At 53.6% G+C, this 23609-nt stretch overlaps 1 protein-coding gene across 4 annotated transcripts in view; it reads left to right on the plus strand.

The window, feature by feature from the left end:
* Pxn (paxillin) overlaps positions 1 to 23609 on the plus strand; it is a 50906-nt gene that overhangs the window by 17988 nt on the left and 9309 nt on the right. For 3 of the 4 annotated variants that reach the window (XM_021161701.1, XM_021161702.1, XM_029477302.1), the window contains exons 2-5: positions 21296 to 21522; positions 21836 to 21951; positions 22310 to 22446; positions 22541 to 22742. In XM_021161701.1, the coding sequence (XP_021017360.1) occupies positions 21296 to 21522; positions 21836 to 21951; positions 22310 to 22446; positions 22541 to 22742 (682 nt within the window). Of the gene's footprint in view, positions 1 to 1807; positions 1892 to 21295; positions 21523 to 21835; positions 21952 to 22309; positions 22447 to 22540; positions 22743 to 23609 lie in introns of all 4 variants that reach the window. The other variant, XM_029477303.1, reaches the window with a different exon arrangement.

The following is a 23609-nucleotide window of genomic DNA, read 5'->3' on the forward strand; positions in this document are numbered from 1 at the left end:
TGTCCTGGAACTCACTTTGTAGACCAGGCTGGCCTTGAACTCAGAAATCTGCCTGCCTCTGCCTCCGGAGTGCTGGGATTAAAGGCGTGCGCCACCACACCCGGCCTGTTCCTTCTTTTTTTCTGCCCCTCGGAGTCATTATCTTTAGGATTCGCTTTCTCTTCTGTAGTCTTATTTAGCTAGCACTCGTCGGTTTATTATTTTAATTCGCAACTTACCAGTTGCTTTCAAGCCATATTTAACTACTCATGTTTAATCTAAAAATCTTTTATTATAGTAAATGTTCATTTTCCTCCATGTGCTTTTCATTTTTGTTGGTAATTCTGCCCCTGCATACATTATAAACACATAATTGTTCTCAACTGCCTGGTGGTGGTGGTGGCGCACGCCTTTAATCCCAGCACTCGGGAGGCAGAGGCAGGTGGATCTCTTGAGTTCGAGGCTAGCCTGGTCTACAGAGGGAGTTCCAGGACAGCTATGTAGTGAGACCCTATCTCTTTCTCTCATTCACACACACACACACACACACACACACACACACACACACACACACTTGCGCGCGCAAGTGTGTATATGCACGGACAGGCAGCGTGAGTTTGGCTGGCACTGTATATCAGTGTAGTGTGCATGTGTGGCATCCGTAGATCTCTGAATTCAGTCCTCAGCACCAAAGCCAAATAAACAACAAAACATTCTAGAGAACCTAAAATTTTTTTCTTCCTTTCCTTCCCAGCGTCTTGTGTAAAACAATGTCTTCCTCCCTGGCTGTGTCCTCACTTCACTCGGACCCACCTTCTGGGCCGGTCTGCATAGCCCACTGGGAGATGCTGCGCACACATTCCAGCAGCACGCTTTTTTCCTAAAACACTTCTCTGTCTCCCAGGATAGGCGTGACCAGCCCCCTCTGACCGCCAGGCCGCCGCTGGGCCGTGCCCCTCCCCCCTCAGCGCCAGGCCCAGGTGCTGCCCACTGTCAGGCCCTGACCCTGCCTGTGCCCACATTCCTGAGCAGTGAGCTCCCCTCCTCCACTCCAAAGGAAACCAGGCAGGCCACACAGTGAGCTGAAGCCTTAAGTACCCACAAGGGGCTACACTGCGGCCGCAAAGGCTCGTGGAGTATTCCCTTGCTCTCTTTTTTATTCATTTTCGTCCTCTTTTTAGAGTCAGGGGTAGTGTGGTTGGAGGGAGGGGGTAGTAACTAGATCATAATAGGTGGAGCGTTTCCTGATCCAGGGCAGAGAGACTTTGTGTCTCTGACACTCTCTCACTCTGTACTGAGTGCTCACGGAGGATCAGGAAGTAGTGTGAACTAAGGTGGAAAGGCAGATCTCTGCTGCAGCAAGAGGCTTGGCCGGGGCCATTAGCTCATTCCTTCGGTAGTGTTCACCCAGCATCTGATTGTCCCAGGTTCTGTGCAGCGCTCAGAGGGGCAGAGGGATGTGATGAGGGTGCTGCCCCTGCCCTCCCTGGGCTGCTCAGGGGCTGAGGGATATCGACACACAGTCTGTCCGTCACGTTGCCATGTGCTCTCATCGGGGAAGAGCGTGACGCTTTGGGAGCGCAAAGGAGCAGGGCCTTGAACCAAGTACAGAGTGAGGTCAGGAGGACGTGGGTCTTTCTACCGTTTGCTGTTTGACTTTACTTAGAGCATGGACATTTAGAGGAGACGGATTGTCGTGGGTGTCATGGCCGTAGACAAACACGGACATTTAGAAAGGCTTTCATCTTTTAAGGAGATGGCCGTTCCGGGATAATATTTGTGAGCTTCTAACAAGAGGTCCCCGGCCAACACATTCCTTTTTCCTTAGGTAGACAAACTGAACCTTTCAATCCTGTGTGGCCAAAAAGAAACTGAGGTGTGAGATTCAACAGATAAGAGAAGATTTCACCTGGTAAACAAGATGGAGGGTGGTCTATGTCGGGGAAGGGGGGTGGCCGGCGCAGAGACCTGGAGGGAGGAGAACATGTATGTACCTGTGTGTGCTTGAACTCGTGTGATTTGGCCACTCATTGCGACTTTGTACCCCAATCCTCCTAGTTGGATCTTTCAAGCGAGTCAACCGGCCTGAATCACAAGGGTGAGGGCAGTCACCGGTCTATGCTTCCTCCACAGAGTGGCCTTTTAGGGGTAGCCGTGTTATAGCCGCTGAGCTGAGGCCTGGGTGTCTGTCAACCTCTGGTGTGATGCTGGGCTTTTGTGACACTCTGTAGGCTCAGCTGTACCTGACTCCCCCAGCCAGTTCTGAGGGGATTTCTATGAGAGCAAGGGACCCGAGATTGTCCTGGAAGGGCCTTCGGGGAGCCAGGTTGTAGCAGGAAGGACCTGGCTCCCCTGACACCATGCTTGGCTGAGCCTTCTTCCTGGAAGAGAGCTATTGTACATGGAGCTGCCTGTGGACTGCCTAGACTTCCCTTAGCGCAAATGGGAGCAGGCAGAGAGGGGACCGTAGTGTTCCTATGTGCTCTGCGAGCCCTTGGAGCAGGGCACATGCAGCTTCTAGAACTTGTCCAAGGCCTGGCTTGGAATGACCTGCCTTCAGCAGGAGACAAACTGGAGGTAGGCACCTTACCATCTTCCAGACTACTTCCCAGGCCTCTGGATCTGCTTCCTCCTGTCTTCCCTGTCTGTCTGTCCTCCTCTAGCACTGATGGGGGATGCATCCTCCTCTCTCCACATCCACCCAGTTAGCAGGTCTTGTTGATTTCTTGTTTCATTTAGAGCATTGTGACTTTCGTTCTTCCAGCGGTGCCCTGCCTCCCTCCCATCCTGCCTGCCTGCACACACTGGCTGAGCAATCTAAAGACAGGCCCGGGCCTGCCTTCCCCTTGCCAACTATTCTCTGTGGAAGCCCTTGTAAGTCCAGACTCTGCAGGCCCTGGGCCCTCGACCCCCCTCGGCCACGCTTGGACTTGTACTCTGGGCTCCATTCTCTGTCCTGGCACTTTCCCAGGTTGTTCCTACCTCTGCCTGGAACTCGCCACCCCCACGTCTGCTGATCCCTCTGCTCCCCCCTTAAAATAGGCTCCCACAGTGCTCTCTGGTGCAGACCCTGGGCCTTTGTCCTTCCTGTGCTCAGCCGGAAGGTATCTGGGCCACCAACTGAGTATTGAGGTATTGGGGTGCGGAGGAAGCTGCCTCCTGTGAGGGATGGACAGACCTCAAGCAAGCAGGTAAACCAGGTATGAGTAACTCTGTCTGGAGACCCTGTGGGATTGGGGTTGCTTTGTGCCCTGAGCCGTGTGGTAGCTTGTGGGGTCTGTACTGCTGGACACGTCCCATGCCGGGAATTCCCTTCACCTGGGGCTGACATGACACTGAAACAGCGTTAGTTAGCCCCAGGCACTACACTCATCACCACTAGTGAGGCAGCGAGGTGTGAGCGCAGGGCCATGCCCTTAGCCTAGCCAGGGCTTTCTCACCTCCTCTGCACTGTGACTGCTTCCTCCCCAGAGTAATGTGGTGGGGACCCACGTGCTGTGGGTTTACAGATCTCCTGGAGGTTGCTGTTGTAAAAATCCTCCTCCTTGCCGGGCGGTGGTGGTGCACGCCTTTAATCCTAGCGCTTGGGAAGCAGAGGCAGGTGGGTTTCTGAGTTCGAGGCCAGCCTGGTCTACAGAGTGAGTTCCAGGACAGCCAGGACTACACAGAGAAACCCTGTCTCAGAAAAACAAAAAAAAAAACCAAAAAACAAAAAAATCCTACTCCTTTCTGGGCTTTGGGAGAGGATCTCCATGGGTGCCTATGTCCAGGGCTTCCGGACTGAGTCCCAAGCAAGCCGTGTCTCAAAACTTTGGAGTCGGGAATCGGAGGGCTTAGTTAGACCCATCTCTGTATTTCTTCCTTGATGCCAGCGTTGTTATGAGCAGATGTCTCTTGGGAGTGCGTTGGGCCAGAAGGCTGGCCTTGGACCCAGACGCCCAAGGGACCGACAGTGTCTTTCTTTCTGTTGGCCGCGTGCACTGAGCCTCCACATCCCAAGCACAGGGCTCGCAGATGCTTGTGCTTGGAGATCTTTTGAATCCGGAAATGGCTTTACCGTCAAGGGGAAAGAGATTGGAGGTTTAATTGGGTCTTAGATGTCAGTCCCAAGTCCCTTTCTCATGTAGCCCAGGCTAGCCTTGAACTCTTAATCTTTCTGCTTCTACCTCTCAAACTCTGGGGATTATCGGTATGAGCCTCAATGTCCTGCTAAGATTTTTTTTTTTTTGGTTTCTCGAGACAGGGTGACAGGGTTTCTCTGTGTAGCCCTGGCTGTCCTGGAACTCACTCTGTAGACCAGGCTGGCCTCAAACTCAGAAATCCACCTGCCTCTGCCTCCCGAGTGCTGGGATTAAAGGCAGGGCGCCACCACCACCCGGCCCTGCTAAGATCTTTTTGACAGAGACAAGTGTTCTGCTCCTGGTGTCTTAACAAATGGAGCTTGTGACAGTGTGGAGGGTCCCGCTACCCAGCGGACACCTCCCCAAGATTCTCCCGCGTTACTGCGCATTCTCTTCACTCCTGCTCAGGTGGGGAAGTCAGGGATATTGTCAGCTGTTCAGCCTCCACCCGTCTCCTGGCACACCATGAGAATGGCACTGAACTGTGTAAGGACGGTACAGTTTTTATTAGTTTATTAACGTAGATTTTTATTACCTTTTATTTATGTATTTACATGCATGGGTGTAGAGCAGTGCGTGTGTAGATGTTGGGGGACAGCTGGAGCGGGCTGGTTCTCTCCTTCTACCGTGGGGTCCCAAAGATTGAAGTCAGGTTGGGCAGCAAGCACGTTTCCATGCCCACCGTCCATCTCTTCAGAGGGCTGTGTGCTCTGACGTGGCAGGTCTGCTTTACGCTCATGTCTCTTTTGTCTCCTCATATGGCTTGTGAAGGGCTTGGGAACTCAGAGTATAAGGGACCACCAGGATGCCCAATTACTCACAAGGAAACTGAGCTCAGAGGTGCCACGCCAGCAAGTGGTGGAGCTCGGACTCTTGGGCACGTTCTTGAGTGATTACAAAGCCACGCTGCATTTATTCCAGGTTTTTTTAATTTGGATTTCCTAAGCACAAACACAGCTATTAAGTGATTCACTTGCAGGCTTTCGACTGGGGTTCTCTGCTTCTTCTAGCCCTGCTTCTGAGCCTGCCGGCGCTACCTCTAGAACCCCCTGTAGAAGGAGGAGAATCAGAGGCCATTGCTGAGAGAGATCTAGGAAGTCTGGCCGCCCAGCGGCCATGTGTAATTCCTAATCCACCAAAAAGACAGAAAGGCTCAGAGAGGTGACGAGTCATAGACCAGAGTGTCAAGGACAAGTGCAGGCACACTCGAACCTATGATGTCCAGTTAGAGCAGCCTGGCCTCAGGCCTGCCCTCTGCCCAGCTCTGCAAGGAGCTGTGTGCATGCATGCATTCACCACACACACGGACACACGCATGGGCACACTTGCACATACCTGTGCACACACATATTGTGCTACCCTTGACTCTTAGGATAGCAGCCACTGGTGCCTTTTTGCTTTTTTATTAGCATATGTTTAGCTATGACTTTTTTTTTTTTTTTTTTTTTGAAACAGGGTTTCTCTGTGTAGCCCTGGCTGTCCTGGAACTCACTCTGTAGACCAGGCTGGCCTCCAACTCAGAAATCCACCTGCCTCTGCCTCCCAAGTGCTGGGATCAAAGGCGTGCGCCACAACTGCCCGACTAGCTATGCCGTTTTATATGTGCATATGGCGTCTTATTATATTTATCCCCCCCCACACTCCCCTTTTGCTGACTCCCACTGACCTTCTCCTGGGCTTCGCTATCCTTTCGGTGAGCTAACGAGTTCTATTAGGCTTGCTTGCAGGAGCGCCGGGAAGGGGTCATTTACTGGAGCATGGACACTTTATCAGTGGCTCCACCATGGAAGAGCATCTTTTCCTTCCCCAAGCATGGTACCCGTAGGTCCTCAGGGGAGCGTGGGAGCCTCCCTACCCTCTTCCCACAGTGCCTTTAGGCAGAGGACCTGGGTACTAGGCCAGTGTTACCGTTGTTCTTTCTGTCTGGGTTTGAATTTGTCCTCATTCGCAACAGGAAATCTTGTTCACGGTCAGGGAGATTGGGCCACTCTTATCCCAGCTTGGACGTCATCTAGTTATGTCTCAAAAATTGGAGTGGGCCCTCCGCCAAGGGGTAGCATCTGTGGGGAGGCAGGTGTCACAGTTTGGGGTACAGCACGAAGGAGGAGAAGACAGAACCTTCCCCGCTTCGTAAAGGAGAAATGACTTACCTCAGGCAGACGGGTCAGCAGTGGAGCAGGTGATGGATCAGCTCATTGACTTGTGTGGTGACCGTTTCATGTCTGGGCACCAAGACGGGCAGGAGAAATGGTAGTCCTGGCTGACAGCTTTGTTCTAACAGAGGTCTCCCGCTTAACTGCTGGGCCTCTGACTCACAGAGGGGGTTGTGGGACTCACAGTTGTCCCATCTGTCGTTTACCAGGACGATCCTAGACAGCTAGCTGTGCTCCATACATGGCAGAGCAGGAGGCTCAGGGGCTCTAGATGTATTCCACCCCAGCCCAACCCCCATGCGAGCTGTCTCTTCCACACTTCATTCCGGAGAGCATGCTGTGGGACACACCTGTGGCTCAGGTGACATGGTGACAGCCCACCTGGCCAGTCGCCCGGCTGCCCCCTTCAGAATGCGGCTTCTTTTAGAAGACTGTCTCTATGGTTCAACATCCAACACACAAACAAGCTTGTGGAATGTTCCTTGTGTGTACATTGGGGACTTCCTGTGTGATATTTCTGGGCATTTCGGACAGGCGCTGCTATTACCATCTGTCCTCTTTCTGCTGGGTTGGGTTCCCTGAGCCCCAGACTGTCTCCTGCAGTAAAATCCAAATTGGGGATGTGGTGGGTCCCACCCTCCTCTACCCCCTGTTGGTGTCCTGGGCTGGCCAGCTGGGAGGGCAGGCTGGCTGAGCCAACCCAAGCAGAAGCCTTGGATCTCCCTCTGCCTCTGAAGCCAGTGCGCAGACTCCCCCAGTCAGGGTCTGCGAGGGCTGGCGTGTGCTTGGCTCGAGGCTCCAGCTCAGGGTCGGTGGGCTTCTTGCAGGCTGGTCATATGACCTTGCGTGTGTTCTGCTTCCTCCTCCTGCATCCTACTTCCCTTGCATGCGAGCCCTGTCAGCCAGGCTGAGCCCACAGGTCCCCTGTCAGCCAGGCTGAGCCCACAGGTCCCCTGTCAGCCAGGCTGAGCCCACAGGTCCCTGACACATTTTGTTCCAGGAAAGCCTGTTTTCCGTTTTCTCCTGTGTGGTTTCCCAGTCTGACTTTGCAGCCACCGTGTGCCTCCTCCCTGTCCAGGAAGAGGCAGATTTCCCACTGTGAGAGTTGGAGAAGATCTTCCCTCTAGTGGTACAGGGACAGGCTGGAGCTGTCTGTCCCTCCTTTGTGGGAGGCACTGTCACCTCACCAGGACCTCCTGGTGAATTTGCAGGTCACCCGTGAGTAAGAGAGGCACGCTTGTGGGCAGGAGGCTGGGAAGGGTCTGAGAGCCTCTGTGCGTGGGATGGCTCTTTTTCAGGAGGTGCCAACTGTCTGTGGTGACACCAGCTGTCAAGGGGCCCCGGCATTTCCTGGAGCTCTGAGCTTAGCAGATGGCTTCCTAAAACTGAGAGCCTGAGGAGCCCGGGGTCAGATGGTGTCAGTTCCTCTAGGGAAGCAAGTGTGTCCTTGAGGGTTGATGATGGAATGCTGTGGGCCGCTGGCCTGCTGCCTCTTCTGCCTCCACCTGGCTGTCCAAGATGGCTGTTTCAAGTTCTGATGCCAAGGGTGTGTGTGGGGTCCTGAGGTCTCTGAGTTCTCTCGAATTCAGCACTGTGTGTGGCACGTATGGAGGAGACTTGATGGTGCCATCTTGAACCCACTTGAGGTTTTTTTTTTCCCCCCCACAGTAAAAGCACATTGTCACGTATGTCAGTACTTGATGACTGCTGGCCACCCGTGGATAATACTGCACCTCTTGATTGATTGTGCATCAGGCCAGAGATGAGGCCAAGGTTAGCTCTTGTCTGAGTCCTCTCTTACCTGGGCTTGTGCCCTTGTGGGGACAGCACTTATAGAGGGCAAACCTGGAACTACCTGGTGTGTGTGTGTGTGTGTGTGCGCGTGCGTGCGCACACATGCACATGTGTGCTCGAGTGTGCATGTGTTAAAGCCAGCTGTCTGTCTCCTCCTTATTTGACTGGTGTGGTGTGTATAGGAGACCTCCATCTGCCTGTGGACTGATCTGTGAGGCTGCAGGTCTGTGCCTGGGGGAACCTTGCTTTGCTTGGTAGTGCTCAGACGGGAGGGAGCAGCTGCAATCTCATTAGGGGCCAGGAGGAAAATGCTTGTACAAGTTGACCTGGTGTCCCACAGATGAGGCTAGGGTTATTTCTCCCTTCCTAAGCAGCTGCCTTGACGCCAGCGTTGTAGCCCTGTCTGCAGTCCCTCGGGCACTCAGCACTTTCCTCCCTCTTTCCTGGCCTAACTTCTTAGGGTCTTTGGAGCTTAGGCGGCTCCTGGTCAAAGTCAGAGGGGCTCCCGGACCCTGCTGCAGTGGGGAGGAGTGAGGAGCACTGAAGCTCCAGGCTCCTCGGCCCCGCCTCTGCTGGGGAGTGAGCTGGAGGCTGCTGGGCTCAGCTGACATTCTCCAAGGAGGACTTGGAATGGACCCCAGGCATAAACGGGTGAGGTCAGTGGTGTGCTCAGCAAGAAGGCCCCAGTTAGTGACGACCTGCCACAGCTCCCAGGATCCCTGGCTGACGTCCCTGGCTCCAGCTCCTTCCCTGTGCTGTTCCAGGGGACATGACCATCAGGGATGCAGATTTATGTACCGTGCGCCTCTGTGCTAGAGTGGGAGGCCTACATCATTTTACCACCAGCCACCATGCTGACTTTCCCCACACTTCCCAGCTGTTCCTCACAGTGAGCTCTGTGAGGGACCGAGTTGGTGAGCGGAAGCTCCTAACAGTCGAGTAAATTTTCCCCAGGCTATGAGCAGTGGATCCCGAGTCCTGCGTTTCTACTGGGTAGGCTGTTATCTCTGCTGGGGCACAGTGCCCGGGGGCGGGGTTACCAGAGGGTGTGCGGAGAGTCATGTGACACCAGAGCAGCCCAATCTTCGACACATACGACACATACAGCGTGGCTTTATGTGCGGACAGTGGGGGCCTTGTGGTGCTGTGTGATATTGTGCACTGAAGGCCCCAAGTGTGTGCAAAGGACTCTCCGCAGCCTCTGTCTGTCTGTCTGTGTCTGTCTGACTGCAGTCTCATTGCCTCCAGATCCCAGCCTTGCTAGTTTGATTCCAAGCAGTGATTTTGACTTCTAGCTTCTGTGTTAACTTGGTCCCCAGGGGGCTTCTGGGTTTTCCTAAAGGTTTTCTGGGCTCCTGTCTTCCTTTGTCTCCTGGAGGTATGAACATCCAGGTAACAGGAAGATGGAGGAGGAGGGAGAGGTTCAGACTGCATTTGCTATTGTTTGTAGAGAGAGACACCAAGGCTAGAAAAGGGGTGGGGTCCCAGTCCTGCTAAAGAGGAAAGTTGTGGTCAAGGCCAAAGCAGGGAGTGAGGGCCCTTTAGTTTTACTTTCTGAGAGGCTCAAAGATGGAGTGTCAACTCCAGGGGTTCTGTCCCCTGGAGTTGGGCAAAAACAGCATTGGTGGGAGTGTTTGTCCTCTGTATCTGTGGCCTTATACTTGAGGGTTCAGACATATTTGGAGCCAGAAAACACAGCTCAGTGCTGTCGGTCTTGTGTTGCACGAGGTCCTAAGCCCTGCACTGGGGGAAAAGAAGAAAAGAAATATTTTTAAAATCACATCTACTTGCAGAGAACCTGAATTTGGTTCTCAGGATCCTCCCTTGACAGCTTCCAGCCACCCACAACTGCAGCCCCAAAGGGGATCTGAAGCTCGAGATGGACTCTGCAGGCACGCACGCTTGCATGCACACTGTGACCAAGCCTGGTTACCTAACTTACCTGCCACCCACATGGTGAGAAGAGAGAAGCGACTCCACAGTTGTCTTCTGACTTGTATGTGTGCGTGTGCGCATGCACACACACACAGATATAAAAGGGAGTAAATAATTTTAAAAAGATGTATTTTATATGTGTGACTCTTTTGCGTACACATATGTATGTGCACTATATGTGTGCATGGTGCCAGAGGGAGCCAGAAGAGGGACTCAGGTCCCTTGGGATTTGAAGCCCCACATGGGTGCTGGGAACTGAACCTGGGTCCTCTGCAAAAGCAGGGCACACTCTTAACTGCTGAGCCATGTCTACAACCCTTAAAAAAATGTAAAACAAAACAGTATATATATAAGTCTACTGGGCGTGGTGGTTCATGCTTGTAATTCCAGCTTTTCAGGACGCTGAGTCCATATTGAAAGTTGATGGCAGCCTGAGGAATACAGTAAACTGTCTCAAGACGGAAGCCAAATCAAATCATCACATACACAGGAAGGTGTGCATGGGCCATACGCGCACCACACCATTCCATGTAGGGGACCAAGCACGGAGGACTTGCAAGCCCAGGACTATATTGTGTCTCCCGTCTGTCTCCATCACACATTAACTCCAGCCCTTCCGTGAGAGGCCAGAAAGGGTGGAAGGAAGTTCCTATACAGAGAGCCCGAGTCTGGGGAGGGATGAGGGGGAAGTGTGGACCCACACAGAAGAGGTAGGCACCCAAAGCGAAGTACGGAGCCCAGCCGAGCCAAGGCTTAGGGCCAACCTAATCTGTGTAAGGAGACATAGCTTCAAAATAAAAAGTATGTGTGAGTGTGTGTGTAGTTCAGGAAGTTCAAACCATTTTGTCTACTGGAAGTAGGCTTAGCAGAACCCAGGGAGGTAACAGAGACTGAGAAGGGACCGAGCCTGGTTTCTGATGCTAGACCGTATTGTTGGCTCCAGATGATAAAAAAGAAAGCATGACTGTGACAGGGAGAGGCCCAGCGGGGGCAGTTACACATGGGAACCAGAGGAGGTGGGTAGCCAGGTGAACAGAGGCGGGCCGCTTGGCCAGTGGGGAAGCCTTTCTCAGTTGTTTTGGGCTGCGTTCGCCAGTCAGCATCTGACGAGTAAAGAGAGCAGAGGAACTGGTGTCTCTGTGTCCATAAACTCGGTGGAGAGACCACAGCTCATCCCAGAAGCAGGCAAACTTTTGAACTTTTTGTTCAGGTCTGTGGGGCCAGAGATGACTCAGAGTGGAGCCCCTCCTAACCTCTGTTGGTGATTAGCAGGGGGAGCCGCCCCGCCTGCCTGTAGACTCATGTGCTTGGAAGAGCCCAGATTGCAGGAAGGGCCTGGAGCCGAGCTGGAACAGACCAGGGACATTTCCAGAACAGGAATCCCCTGGGCGCCAGTCTGCAGCGCACACCTTTGATCCGGGAGGTGGCGGATCTGAGTTGAGGCCAGACAGCCTGGTCTGCAGAGTGAGAGCAAGCACCAGGGCTACACAGAGAAACCATGGTGGTGTGGGGTGGGGAGAGTTTAGATGGAGCCTGTGGGTTAGTTGAAGAGGTCGCTAAGATCTGACCCAAGAAGTGTGTCCACACGTGCTGGGGGCGTGGGGGAGGGGCTCTCAGGATGAGTTCTTAAAGTTGCTGCTTCCTCACCTGGGGGTGTGGCTGGATCTGGCTGCGGGGCACGTACAGACCCGGGGTTGGAGACCAAGACAGCTGCAGTGTGTGGGGTGTGTGGTGTGGTGGTGGTGGTGGTGGTGGTGGTGTGTGTGTGTGTGTGTGTGTGTGTGTGTGTGTGTATGTATATACCTACCTGCTTCATAGGGGCCCTGGTAAAGTTGGATCTCAGAGTGACCTCACAGAAGCCCTGCAGCCTATATTTTCTTATGTCTCCTCTCACCTGTGCCTCGTGCCCTTGGCTGCAAGCCAAGGGGTGGACCTGCCTGAATGCTCCAGGTTGTGAGGTTGCATGAGCCTCTGGCAGGCAGGGCTCAGCTGAGAACCGGAAATCACTGGCACACGGGAGCTGGGAAGAGACAGCTGTACCCGGTGACGGCCCCTGTCTGCTGATGGCTGGAAACCTCTAGACCTTTCCCCCTGGTTTCCTGTTTGTCACCTAGCCCACACTTCCTTCAGGGCAGCTCCTGGTTGAGCAAGGCTTGAGTCAGCTAGGGAAGCTGGGCGGGTGAGTCTTCACAGCCTGCAGGCATGGCTGTTAAATAGTCAGATGGCACCACCACGGCTCTCCTGCCCCTTGGGGAGAACAGCTCCCGTCCGGGGTTTAGATAATAGCAGTGCCTTGGAGTGAGGCAAAGTCTTGAAGAGCTCAGTTGCTATATAAATCTCATCTAATCCTGTTTCCTCCTTGGAGCCTGCTCAGAAATGGGGGCAGCTCAAGACCTTGTCCATTTTACTTGCTAGGACCCTGGCCAGGCAGATCGAAGCAGGACAGCCCAGTTCCTCCTGTACGCTGATTGCCCCGGTCCTTTCCTGTCTTTCTCTCCCAGCAGGAGAGAGCAAGGTTATCCATCTCTAAGAGATTAATTCTCCAAGAGGGGACAGTTGTTGAGGGTACAGAGCCCAGTTTGTGAGGGAAACTCCCTCTAGAAGGTTGAATTCCTACAGAGTATTGAGGCCTTAGGTCCCTAGGCATGGTAGGGGCAGAGATCTGGCTTCACTGTGTATTGGCTGGCCACAGCCACCTTCCCCGAGGATAGAACAGTTACCAGGATAAATATACCCGGCTTTCCATTCCTGGGGAGTTACTCACTGAGTCAAAGCACCCCTCTGTGGGTTAGGTTACCTCTGCTCTAACTGCTCTCAGGCTCTGGCGGCTTGAGGGGACAGGGACTGGGCAGGAGCCATGGGAGGGGGAGGGGCGGGTCTGCCTCTTGCTCCTTCCTCCTTCTAAATGGAGAAGTCTCACTCAAGGGGTGGGAGGTAAACCGTCCCCAGCTCCTTGCGTTTACATAGTTCCTCCCTTGGTCAGGCTGAGCCCACCCACTGTGTCCATCCCTCTGTCTGAGCAGCTGTAAGGGCCCTTAGGTTACCACCTGGGCTCCCCAGGTGACCAGCGGGGGGACTGAGCCCCTTTTGGGGCACAACAGGGTAGACAAGCTGTTTAAGCATCCTCCGGATCCGGACGGCAGGTACTTATGAGCTTATCAGCTCTCTGCTTCACCATGGAGCTGTGGCCAGTGGGCCCTGGCGTGGTGAGGGCCCAGGTAAGGCAGCCCGTAGCTGGGAAAGGATGAGAAAGGTGGCTCAGAGCTTGCAGTTCTAGCCGTGGGTTCAGAAATAGTGATCTGATGGTGAGGTGTGTTAGTCAGGTTTCTTCAGAGGAACAGAACGAATCCAGTGGATATATGAACACTCGCATATTCAATACATATGATATATAAGTATACTTATATATTTATACTTATTAGAGTGACTAACAGCTGTAGACCTGCTAGTCCACCATTGGCTGTCCACCATCCAAAGGTCTAAGAATCCAGAAGTTGCTTAGTCCACAAAGTTGGCCCTCTCAGGTGGTCTTAGGTATACACCAGTGTGGCGGTCCCTGCAAACCCTAGGCAGGCAGAGGAACTGTCCTAACTGTTCTATAGCTTAAGGGCCTAGGGGAGGATCTGGTGTGGTCTAGGTCATGGGAGAGGCCACCAAATTACAAAGTACATATCTCTCCTAGGGATGGGCTTGATTGACTGAGAAACCGTGTTCAAGATAAAGGTCTAGGGAGGAAGAGTCTGGGATAGGCATAATGGTCTAGGGGACTGGGGTATGGGCTGGCCCCACAGATCACCAGGATATTAACCACACCCACTCTCAGCCTTCTGAAGAGTCAAACCTGTGTGCTTATCATTCCTGGTTTCCCTGGTTCTTATCTGTGAGCACAAGGGCCTTGTGTCCTCTACACACCAGAATCCCCAAGAAGTAGGTTCTAAGGAATGGACTTGCCAGAGGCAGAGAGAGAGAGAGAGAGAGAGAGAGAGAGAGAGAGAGAGAGAGAGAGAGAGAGCGCTTCCTTCTTCCATGTCCTTTACATAGGCTGTGAGCAGATGGTTCAGTTCGGGTTAAGGGTGGATCTTCCCAACCCAGACCAGAATGAGGGGCTGGAGAGATGGCTCAGTGGCCAAGAGCACTTCCAGAGCCCACTAGTTCAAAAGTTTAAAAACAAACAAACAAAAATCCAGATTAAAACTGGGTTTCAGAGTAGAGAGATGGCTCAGTGGTTAAGAGCACCGACTGCTCTTCCGAAGGTCCAGAGTTCAAATCCCAGAAACCACATGGTGGCTCACAACCATCCGTAATGAGATCTGATGCCCTCTTCTGGTGTGTCTGAAGACAGCTACAGTGTACTTAGATATAATAATAAATAAATCTTAAAAAACAACAACAACAACAACAACAAAACTGGGTTTCACTGAGCGTGGTGGTGCACGCCTTTAATCCCAGCACTCGGAAGGCAGAGGCAGGTGGGTTTCTGAGTTCGAGGCCAGCCTGGTCTACAAAGTGAGTTCCAGGACAGCCAGGGCTACACAGAGAAACCCTGTCTCGAAAAACCAAAAAACAAACAAACAAAAAAGAAAAACAAAAGAAAACCACTGGGTTTCCCACTTCAACCACTTAGTTGAGGGAAAATTCCTCACAGGTGTTCCCCTGCCTGGGTTTTAGTTAATTCCAGTCAAGGACAACCAAAAATAGCCATCACAGGTCTCCCTCCAAGGCCTTGTTTTGGGCAGAATGATGCACTGTCTGCCATCCCAGCACTGGGTATGACATTTCTTTGTCCTTAGAGTTGTGGGTCCTCTAGTACGGAGCTCCTGCCTGTTCAGCACCTCCCACATGCTGACTGTGCCATGATTCGATCCCGGTGCCCAGTAGGCACTTGATGCCCGTTTTCTTGTTTGATCTGAACCCTAAGCTTAAAATGATGACATTCCTGGAAACGTGGGGCAGGCAAGACAGCTGAGGCACAGGCCCCTGTCCAGGCAGTTCATCCAGTGAGCAGACAGCCTGTCTGCAAATCCCCGAGTACAGGCTGTAACATCCAGCCACCTTAAGAATGGCTGGGGCCCCAGCTCCGGCTGCAGAACCTGAACCACCTTGGGTTGGACCTGGAGCTCACCGCTCTTGGCACCTGTCCAGCGCCAGGACACTGCCTTTTGACAGATTGTATCACATGCCTAAGATGTGGCTGGGGACAGCCAGAACAAAGGGGCACCGCTTGGGAAAGAGCTCTGCATGGGCATGGGGGTGGGAAGGTTTCACCGATTCTCCCCTTGGCTGTCCTTTCAGTGGGGGTTGGGATGGGTGGAAGGGAGTTCCGGGGTGCTTACTATCAAGTCTTGACAACCCAAGTCCAGTCCCTGGGCGCCATATGGTACAGGGAGGGAACTGACCCCCTGAATGTTGTCTTCTGGCCTTGGCATGCGGGTGCTCTTCCTCCTCCAGTAATGGGACGGTCCTGTCGTTGAGTGCTGGGCTCCAGTGCAGGTTCCTGGCTTGAAGGTGATATTGCTTCAAGCTGTAGCCCGAGCAAGGTACAGCTATAAAATGGGCTGCCTGTGCCCTGCATTTGCAGAAGAGATAGTAGAAGCTGACTGAATGTGTCCCTCTGGGTCTGTGGAGCTTGAACTTCATGCTACCCTTAGATTGCACCTCCAGATGTCCCAATTTGCATGCCCAGGGTCTTGGCACTCAGGCTGGTTTCCGTGCCAGCTCTGTGCCTCCGGCTCTAGCTTCTCTCAAGACTGAAACTTCCCACTGTGCCTGGGGACTCCCTAGTCTTTCCCCAGCTCAGCAAGAAAATTCTGCGGTTGCACGAGGTTACCCCTGGTGGCAGGAAGGTGATGGACCAACGGCTCCCTCTGGTGGTGAGCAGCGGAAGGCTCGCATGCTTACTCAACAGTGCACAGCACTGTGAGTTTTGTGCTCCTGGCCAGGTGGCACTTGGCACACTGCACTGCACTTCTTTGCCCATCCATACCCAGGGCTGCACAGTCCTGCCCCGTCCTCGCCCACCGGTGATCTCTGCTTCCCCCCTCCAGTGGATCCAAGCTTCTGGCTCGGGCTTTAGTTGAAATGGTGTCAAGCCCGGACCCAACAATTTAGTGGAGTGATGCTGATGCACTCTGAGGTGCCCCAGCTCTGGGCCTTTTAGTCTGTGAGAAGAAGGACAGAGGTGGTGATGGATCTGTGTCTGACCTCTGTACTAAAGGACGGGGCCATTGAGGCGTGAGGTGAAGGAGTTTCCAACACCCCTTGTATAATTAGAGCTAGTGAAAGGTTGTAGCCACTGCTGAAGCCTGGAGAATCCTGGCAGGTAGGGAGGCTGCTTTGTGAAGCCTCATCCTGGCTGTGTTTACTGAAGCCAGGGGAGGAGTTTGCTGGGTTTGGGGGGCTTTAGGCTTTAACAGCAGCTGATGGGAACGCTAGGCTAGGCGTCTACAGCACAGGACCCAGAGCCTCAGAGGCTGCGTTTAGGTGGCCTCCTGTATTGCTGTAGCAACTAGTGAGGGGCCCTGGGGTACGGGGACTCCAAGTCTATTCAAGCCACCAGGCAAGGACTAAGTTAGGGTACAGAGAGAGGAGGAAGCCTTGTCAGAGGCTGTGCTTGGGTAAAGTTCTGCTCTCTCAGGTAGGCAAACGTTTAGAGGAAATTGGGAAATCTTTTTTTTTTTTTTTTTTTTTTTCTGAGGCAATGTTTCTGTGTGTAGCCCTGATCTCCTGGATCTTGCTCTGTAGACCAGGCTGGCCTTGACCTCAGATCCACCCACCTCTGCCTCCCGAGTGCTGGGATTATAGGCGTGTGCCACCAGTCAGGGCTTTGAATGCTCCTTTCTTACTCTGGGGCTCTGGCCCAGACTGTTTTCATGGCTGCATCCGGTTCTAGGAAGGAGGGTCTTTCTCTAGATGTCACAGAGTAATTAGGTCTGATGTTTGGCAACTGATGTATTTTGGCATCTGATCGAGGGCCAGCCCTTGTAAATCTCACTGATACTGCAGGGGAAGAGTTATTCACAAGCTGGGCGTGGTGGCCACGCCTTTAATCCCAGCAGAGGCAGGCGGATTTCTGAGTTCGAGGCCAGCCTGGTCTACAAAGTGAGTTCCAGGGCAGCCAGAGATACACAGAGAAACCCTGTCTCGAAAAACCAAAAAAAAAAAAAAAAGAGTTATTCACAGGGAGGGCCAGAGGGTCGGATAGCTCAGCGGATAGCTAGGTGAGCCTGACATCCCCAGCTCCCATGTAAACCTGGACAGAGGTTGTATCTGCAGCTCCAGCATAGAAGTTGACATCTGCAGTGAAGTCACAGACAGGAAGCGGGGCATGGACTCTTGCATGTGGTCCTCTGATTTCCATGCTCATGTGCAAAGTACACAGAAATAAATAATCAACAAAGGTAAGTATGAAGATTGTTTTTACATGTATGGGTGTTTTGCCTGCATGTATTAAATGTATGTGGTGCCTGCAGAGTCTGAGAGGATGTTGGATTCCCCCTGGCATGAGAGTTACAGGTGATTGTGAGCCGCCTCGTGGCTGCTGGGAACTGAACCCAGGTCCTCTGCAAGAGCAACCAAGAGGTTTTACTGTGGAGGTGTCTCTCCAACATGGACACCTGACTGATTAGACTAGGCCTTCCTTAAAGACAGGAGGTCAGTAGTCCTGGAGATGAGCCGGGTTCAGGCCCTGGTGCTTCCATCTGGTATCCACATGGCAGACCGTTCTTCTGTAAGCTCCAAGTGAGTCCTTTTTTCTTGTATTTAAGATTGACTTTTTTTTTTTTTTTTAAGATTTATTTATTTATTTCATGGTGTTAGTACACTGTCGCTGTCTTGAGACACACCAGAAGAGGGCATCAGATCCCATGACAGATGGTTGTGAGCCACCATGTGGTTGTTGGGAATTGAACTCAGAACCTCTGGAAGAGCAGCCAGTGCTCTTAATCGCTGAGCCATCTCTCCAGCCCCTTGAGATTGACTTTTAATTATGTCTATGTCTCTGTGTTTGTGTGCATGGTGCAAGTGCCCGCAGAGGCCAGAGCCTTTGGAAACTCCTATAGCAGGGTATAAGCTGCCTGCTGTGGGTGCTGGCAACCAAACATGGGGCTTCTGCGTGAACTGTCTGTGCCCCGGACTGTCTTTTCAGCCTCCTCTCTTTCTTTTAATTATACCATGTTTGATATGTGTGTGTGTGTGTGTGTGTGTGTGTGTGTGTGTGCATGCATGTGTTGGTCAGAGGACAACTTGCAGGAGTTATCTTTCCTTCTACCACGTGGGTACCAGGGATCAAACTCAAGCCATTCGATTTAGTAGCAAGCATGCTAAGCTACTAAACCCCAAACCTTTGGCCCCAAACCTTTCTTCATAAATTGGAAGGAAAGAAGGAAGAAGGAAGGAAGGAAGGAAGGAAGGAAGGAAGGAAGGAAGGAAGGAAGGAAGAAAACAGGCAATCTGGGGAGAGAACTCAGCTGCTAAAGTGCATGATGTGCAACCTTGAGGCCCAGAGCTCTTCAGCTCTCACTGACAGCCTCCTGTGCTGATACACGTCTATACCTTCCATGCCGTGGGGAACAGGTGGATCCCAGGGACTTGGTGGCCAGCCAGTTTTTCCGAAACCCCTTCTCTCAAAAACACAAGGTGTGGAGGCCAGCCTGGTCTACACAGAGAGCTCTAGGACAGCCAGGGTTACATAGAGAGCCTGTATGTATCTCTCAAAAAAATGGAAGCTGAGCTGCTGAGACGGTGCGGTGGAGACTATAAGCCTGGTGACCTGGCTTTGTAGGGTTTAACTTAGAACCCTACAAAAGTAGAAGGTGAGGACCAACTCCACCAAGTTGTCTTAGGATCTGGGCGGTGCTGGGGCACGCCCTTAGTCCCAGCACTGGGGAGGCAGAGGCAGGCAGATCTCTGAGTTTGAGGCCAGCCTGGTCTACAGAGTGAGTTCCAGGACAGCCAGGGCTACACAGAGAAACCCTGTCTCAAAACAAACAGAACAACAAAACCAAACCAAAAACTATCAGACACATACAATATAAAGAAACAAATCTTTAAAAAACAAAACAAAACAAAACAAAACAAAAACCCATAAAACGGTGACCTACAGAAACAAAATGGAACACGACAAAGAACATACCCAACCCCGACTTCCAGCCTCCACACAGGCTCGTGCTGGGGAGCACAGCATGTGCGTGCACATACACACGCGTACACATCACACGCATGTGAACACACACAAGAAAGAAAACAAAAGGAAAAAGCTTGTGGGAGCCCAGTGTGGTGACTGAGGCAGGAGAATTGAGAGTTTGGGGCCACCTGGCTTGCATAGCCAGGCCCCATCTCAACCCCAGGCGCTAGGCTGTGCCCTGGTGGCAGTGGTAGAGTTGATGAGACAGAGCTCTAGGCTCTATCTGTAGCACCATAAAAATAGAAGAAAAAAAAAAAAAATCCAACCGGAATCCAGCCCCAGCCTGCGTGCAGGGCACAGGGAGGGAGACGATGTGTGGGCTGTGTGGGCAGCGGAATCCCTGATTCACTGTCTAGCAGGGAAGGCTTCTGTCTCCCTCGGAGTGTTCGGAGCCCGAGGAACTGTATCAACTTGGGCAGTGGGGACCTCAGCTTTGCTCGCTATGTTATGTGGCTGTTGTGGGGAGGATGGCAGGTTCCGTAGGTGAAGCTCCTGGCCCTGGGAACAGTTCAGGACTGGCGGCTGCTCTTGCCCTCTTGGGAGCACTGCAGTAGTCCAAGATGGAGAAAGAGGGGTTCCGCCTCCTGGGGGTTGGGCCTGGAGGAAATGGCCAGCAGGTGTGGCCCCAGAGAGACGCCTCCGGGATTGGCCCTGGACATTAGTTCCTGCTATGCCTTACCTAGACACATATAGACTCCCTGTAGTAGTGTAGTTCCGGTTTGTTGGAGGCAGGAAGTCAGAACTCCTCCAGGGGACCTGGAAGAGGAGGGGCCGCAGGAGTTTCTCCAGCAGTAGGAGGCTGGGACCCAGGGTCTCAGCTTCTCTTCCCAGTGTACAGCAGGAGCCAGGGGTAGGTGTGCCCGCCTCAATGATGTTGGTAAGCAGAGCCGCGGGGAGAAAGCATGGCCTCAGGAGGTTCTTGCTTCCCTCTCCTCTGAGCTGGAATGGGGCTGGGGGCAGGGCTGCAGCAAAGGTCAGACTGACAGCCAGCCGGGCCTGCCAGCTCGAGCACCTTAGATTTGCCACCATCTTGTTGCCGTGTGATCACAGCAGCCTCCCATAGGCTTGGGGTTTGGAACTTGGGGGAGTCTGAGGAGTCATGTGACCCTGTCCTTATCTGCCCTGTTACATGGGGCAGGGACCCAGGGCTTCCAAGTCTGCTCTCTTCAGCTCTAAAGAGAACAGTTGTAGCCGTTTAGGTGACCGGAAGGGTCGCCTGTGACCATGTGTGTAAACGCCTCCCACAGCGCCTAGTAGACACCGAGATGAGAGCAGGCCACTGAGTTTGTGATGGTTGCTTAGGAGGGCCAGAGACGCAGGTCACTAGAGGCTGAGCGTAAAACAGGTCAGTGAGCAGTCTAGGAAGGAGGGTGTGGCGTTCGGGGCTGGACTCTACCCAGGCCGCGGCCCCGCAGAGGGTTTCGACACAGGAGGAGGAGTAAGGCAGGAAGGTCACCACTTCTAGCCCCTACCCTCTAGCTGAGTTCTTCCTGTCAGGAGCCTGAGCCCCTGTAGGCTACCCCATGCTGGGGTGATGGCAGCTTGCGGTACAGTTAAACAGCCCTGGGGCCCTGGAGCCTCTAGAGCTGGGTTCCTTGCCAGTTGGCAGGAAGTTAGCTGAGCAGCCTTGCCCCCAACTTGTTGAGGGGGTGGCTAGGGCTGAGCTGGCTTCATGCCAGCCCCCAGCCTCTCTACACGCCTTAGCTGTAACCTGGAGCCTGGGGAGGAGCTTAGAGCATGGAATTCTGCTCCTCTCCCTGGCCTTGGAGGACAGGTGCACCCCAGGGCCACTTCCTGACCTGGCTCTGTCTGCCCAGCCCCTCCCTGTGCTGTGATGTGTTTCGGGGCTCCCCCCACCTGATTACCCCAGTCCCCCCCGCCCCCTCCCTGCCCCGTGGAATCAAGAGTTCCGGGCAGGCATTTCTAGCTTGCACTGGCTTCAGCACAGCCCTGTCAGGAGGAATGCAGAGCCAGGCACCTCACCCCTGAGGGAGGAGCCCAGAGAAAGCACTTTTAGCCTGGGCTGGGGACAGGGCAGCAGATGTGGGAACCTGAGGAAGGCAGGGCACTGTCCCTGGGAAATTCCCGGTAAGGCCGGTGCTCACCAGTGAACGGACACCTTCTCTTTGCAGATGCCCTGCTGGCAGACTTGGAATCTACCACTTCCCACATCTCCAAACGGCCAGTGTTCTTGTCAGAGGAGCCCCCCTACTCCTACCCCACTGGAAACCACACATACCAGGAGATCGCGGTGCCACCTCCGGTCCCACCACCACCGTCCAGCGAGGCCCTCAATGGCACGGTCCTGGACCCTTTAGATCAGTGGCAGCCTAGTGGTTCCAGATACACTCACCAGCAGGTAAGGGGTGTGCACCCGAGAAGCCCTCGGGGACTTAGGGGTGATAGGAGCTGATCTACCAAGGATGCGTCAGGCCACTGAAGAACTGAGGTGGGGGTGGGGGGGGTGGGGGGATGGACATACACAGCCGTACACAGTCCTTCCTATGCACCATGTGAGGGACCAGTGACCAAGTATTAATCACCTGACCGGCCCGTGGAAATTCCCTGTGAGACAGGCTGCAAGCAGGAGCTTCCCGGGGGCTGGCGCTGCTCCTGGCTGCTGTTCCTGTCTCTCCTCGGGGGACAGGCCTGATTGTTCTTCCCCTCCGCAGCCTCCGTCCCCACTACCCGTGTACAGCTCCAGTGCTAAAAATTCCAGTGCCTCCAACGCCCAGGACGGCGTGGGCTCCCTTTGTTCCCGAGCAGGCGAGGAAGAGCACGTCTACAGGTACAGAGCCAGCCCTCTGCCAGCCCCCGGCTTCCTTCTGGGAACCTCTGGGCCGTTGGCTTAACTACAGAAGGCCCCCGAGGCCCCTACCAGGCCCTGTGCCTGTCAGGGGCCTGGGGCTCCCTCTACCATCTCACAGCGGTGGGCTGGGCTCCCACAGCATCTGTGTAGTTGAGGAACTGAAGCGAAGTTTCCTTCCTCCTCGCTCACCACATTCCTTCCCTGCCCTCCCTCCCTCCGCCTCCTTGCTTGACCAGGAGGCTTGTGACATTCTGCCTCAGGGGCCTTGGGTGGCAGGGGGACCCTCGCATCCAGCATAAGGAGGAGAGGTCTCATTTCTCTCCTCTGCTTCTCGAAGCTTCCCCAACAAGCAGAAGTCGGCGGAGCCCTCACCTACCGTGATGAGCTCCTCCTTGGGCAGCAACCTCTCTGAACTTGACCGGCTGTTACTGGAGCTGAACGCGGTGCAGCATAGCCCGCCCGGCTTCCCTGCAGGTACGGCTGGGCATCCAGGCCACCCGTGAGCTTTCGGGTCCCTGGGGGCCTGAGGGATGAGCAACCATTTTGGTTTCCTTTTTTTCCCCCCAAGATGAAGCCGAATCGAGCCCCCCCTTGCCTGGAGCCCTGAGCCCCCTTTATGGCGTCCCAGAAAATAACACTCCCTTGGGTGGCAAAGCGGGGCCCCTGGTGAAAGAGAAGCCAAAGCGAAATGGAGGCCGGGGGCTAGAGGATGTGCGGCCCAGCGTGGAGAGCCTCTTGGATGAACTGGAGAGTTCCGTGCCCAGCCCTGTGTGAGTATTCACTGGGAAGCTCTTGAAGGTCCTGTCCAGACAGGCTCCAGGCCAGAGTGCCTGTGACGTAGCCCTAGAGTCACCTGGTTCCCTTAAGTGCCCGTTACTTGCCGTACCAGCCATCAATCAGCACTGTGCTGTGTGTGCGGAGGCCGTCTGTGGTTCAGACTGTTGCTAAGGCCCCAGAGGGCTGGAATCCTGGCTGGGCCAGTTAGTACACTCAGCTCTGAGTCTGTCTTTTCCTCTGTAAGTTGGAATAAGCTGAAGTGAGGCACGGTGATAACGTGGTCACGATCCCAGCATCTGGGGAGTCGGGGCTTGGGGGAATCTCGTGTTCAAGGCTAGTCTAGGCTGTATAGTAAGTTCCAGGTCGGTCTGAACAGCACAAGACCTTGTTTTAAAACAGGAAGCAAACTGTAAAGTAGGTTAGCAGACAGGGATCATGGGATGAGATGACATAGGTAAATCCAGTGAGACCATGTAGTCCCATGTGTGCGGGGGGCCTGGTTCGTAGCTCTGTTGCTCACCGGACGCTCCTAGTAATGTTAGGTCTTGTCTGTTCATTCTGAGGTAGGGTCTCACTCCACAGCCCGGCCTGTTGTGGAACTCACTATGTAGTAAGCCTCTTGGCCCCAGTCTCCTGCATGCTGGGATTACAAGTAGGAGCCACCACCACACCTGCCTGTCTTAATGGTAGCTAGCGCTGACTGATGTCACCATGTATAATAACCTAACGTCTATGTACAGTGCTGTAGAGGGGGCCTAGTGGTGCTCCCTATGTTTGACAGGTGAGCTTGCCCTGCCCTTGCAGGGGTGTCTTCCTGTAAGGGTACCGTGTGAGCCACCTGCGTTTTTCCTCTGGTCACC

Source organism: Mus caroli, chromosome 5 (genome assembly GCF_900094665.2).
Source record: "Mus caroli chromosome 5, CAROLI_EIJ_v1.1, whole genome shotgun sequence".
NCBI classification, from domain to species: domain Eukaryota; kingdom Metazoa; phylum Chordata; class Mammalia; order Rodentia; family Muridae; genus Mus; species Mus caroli.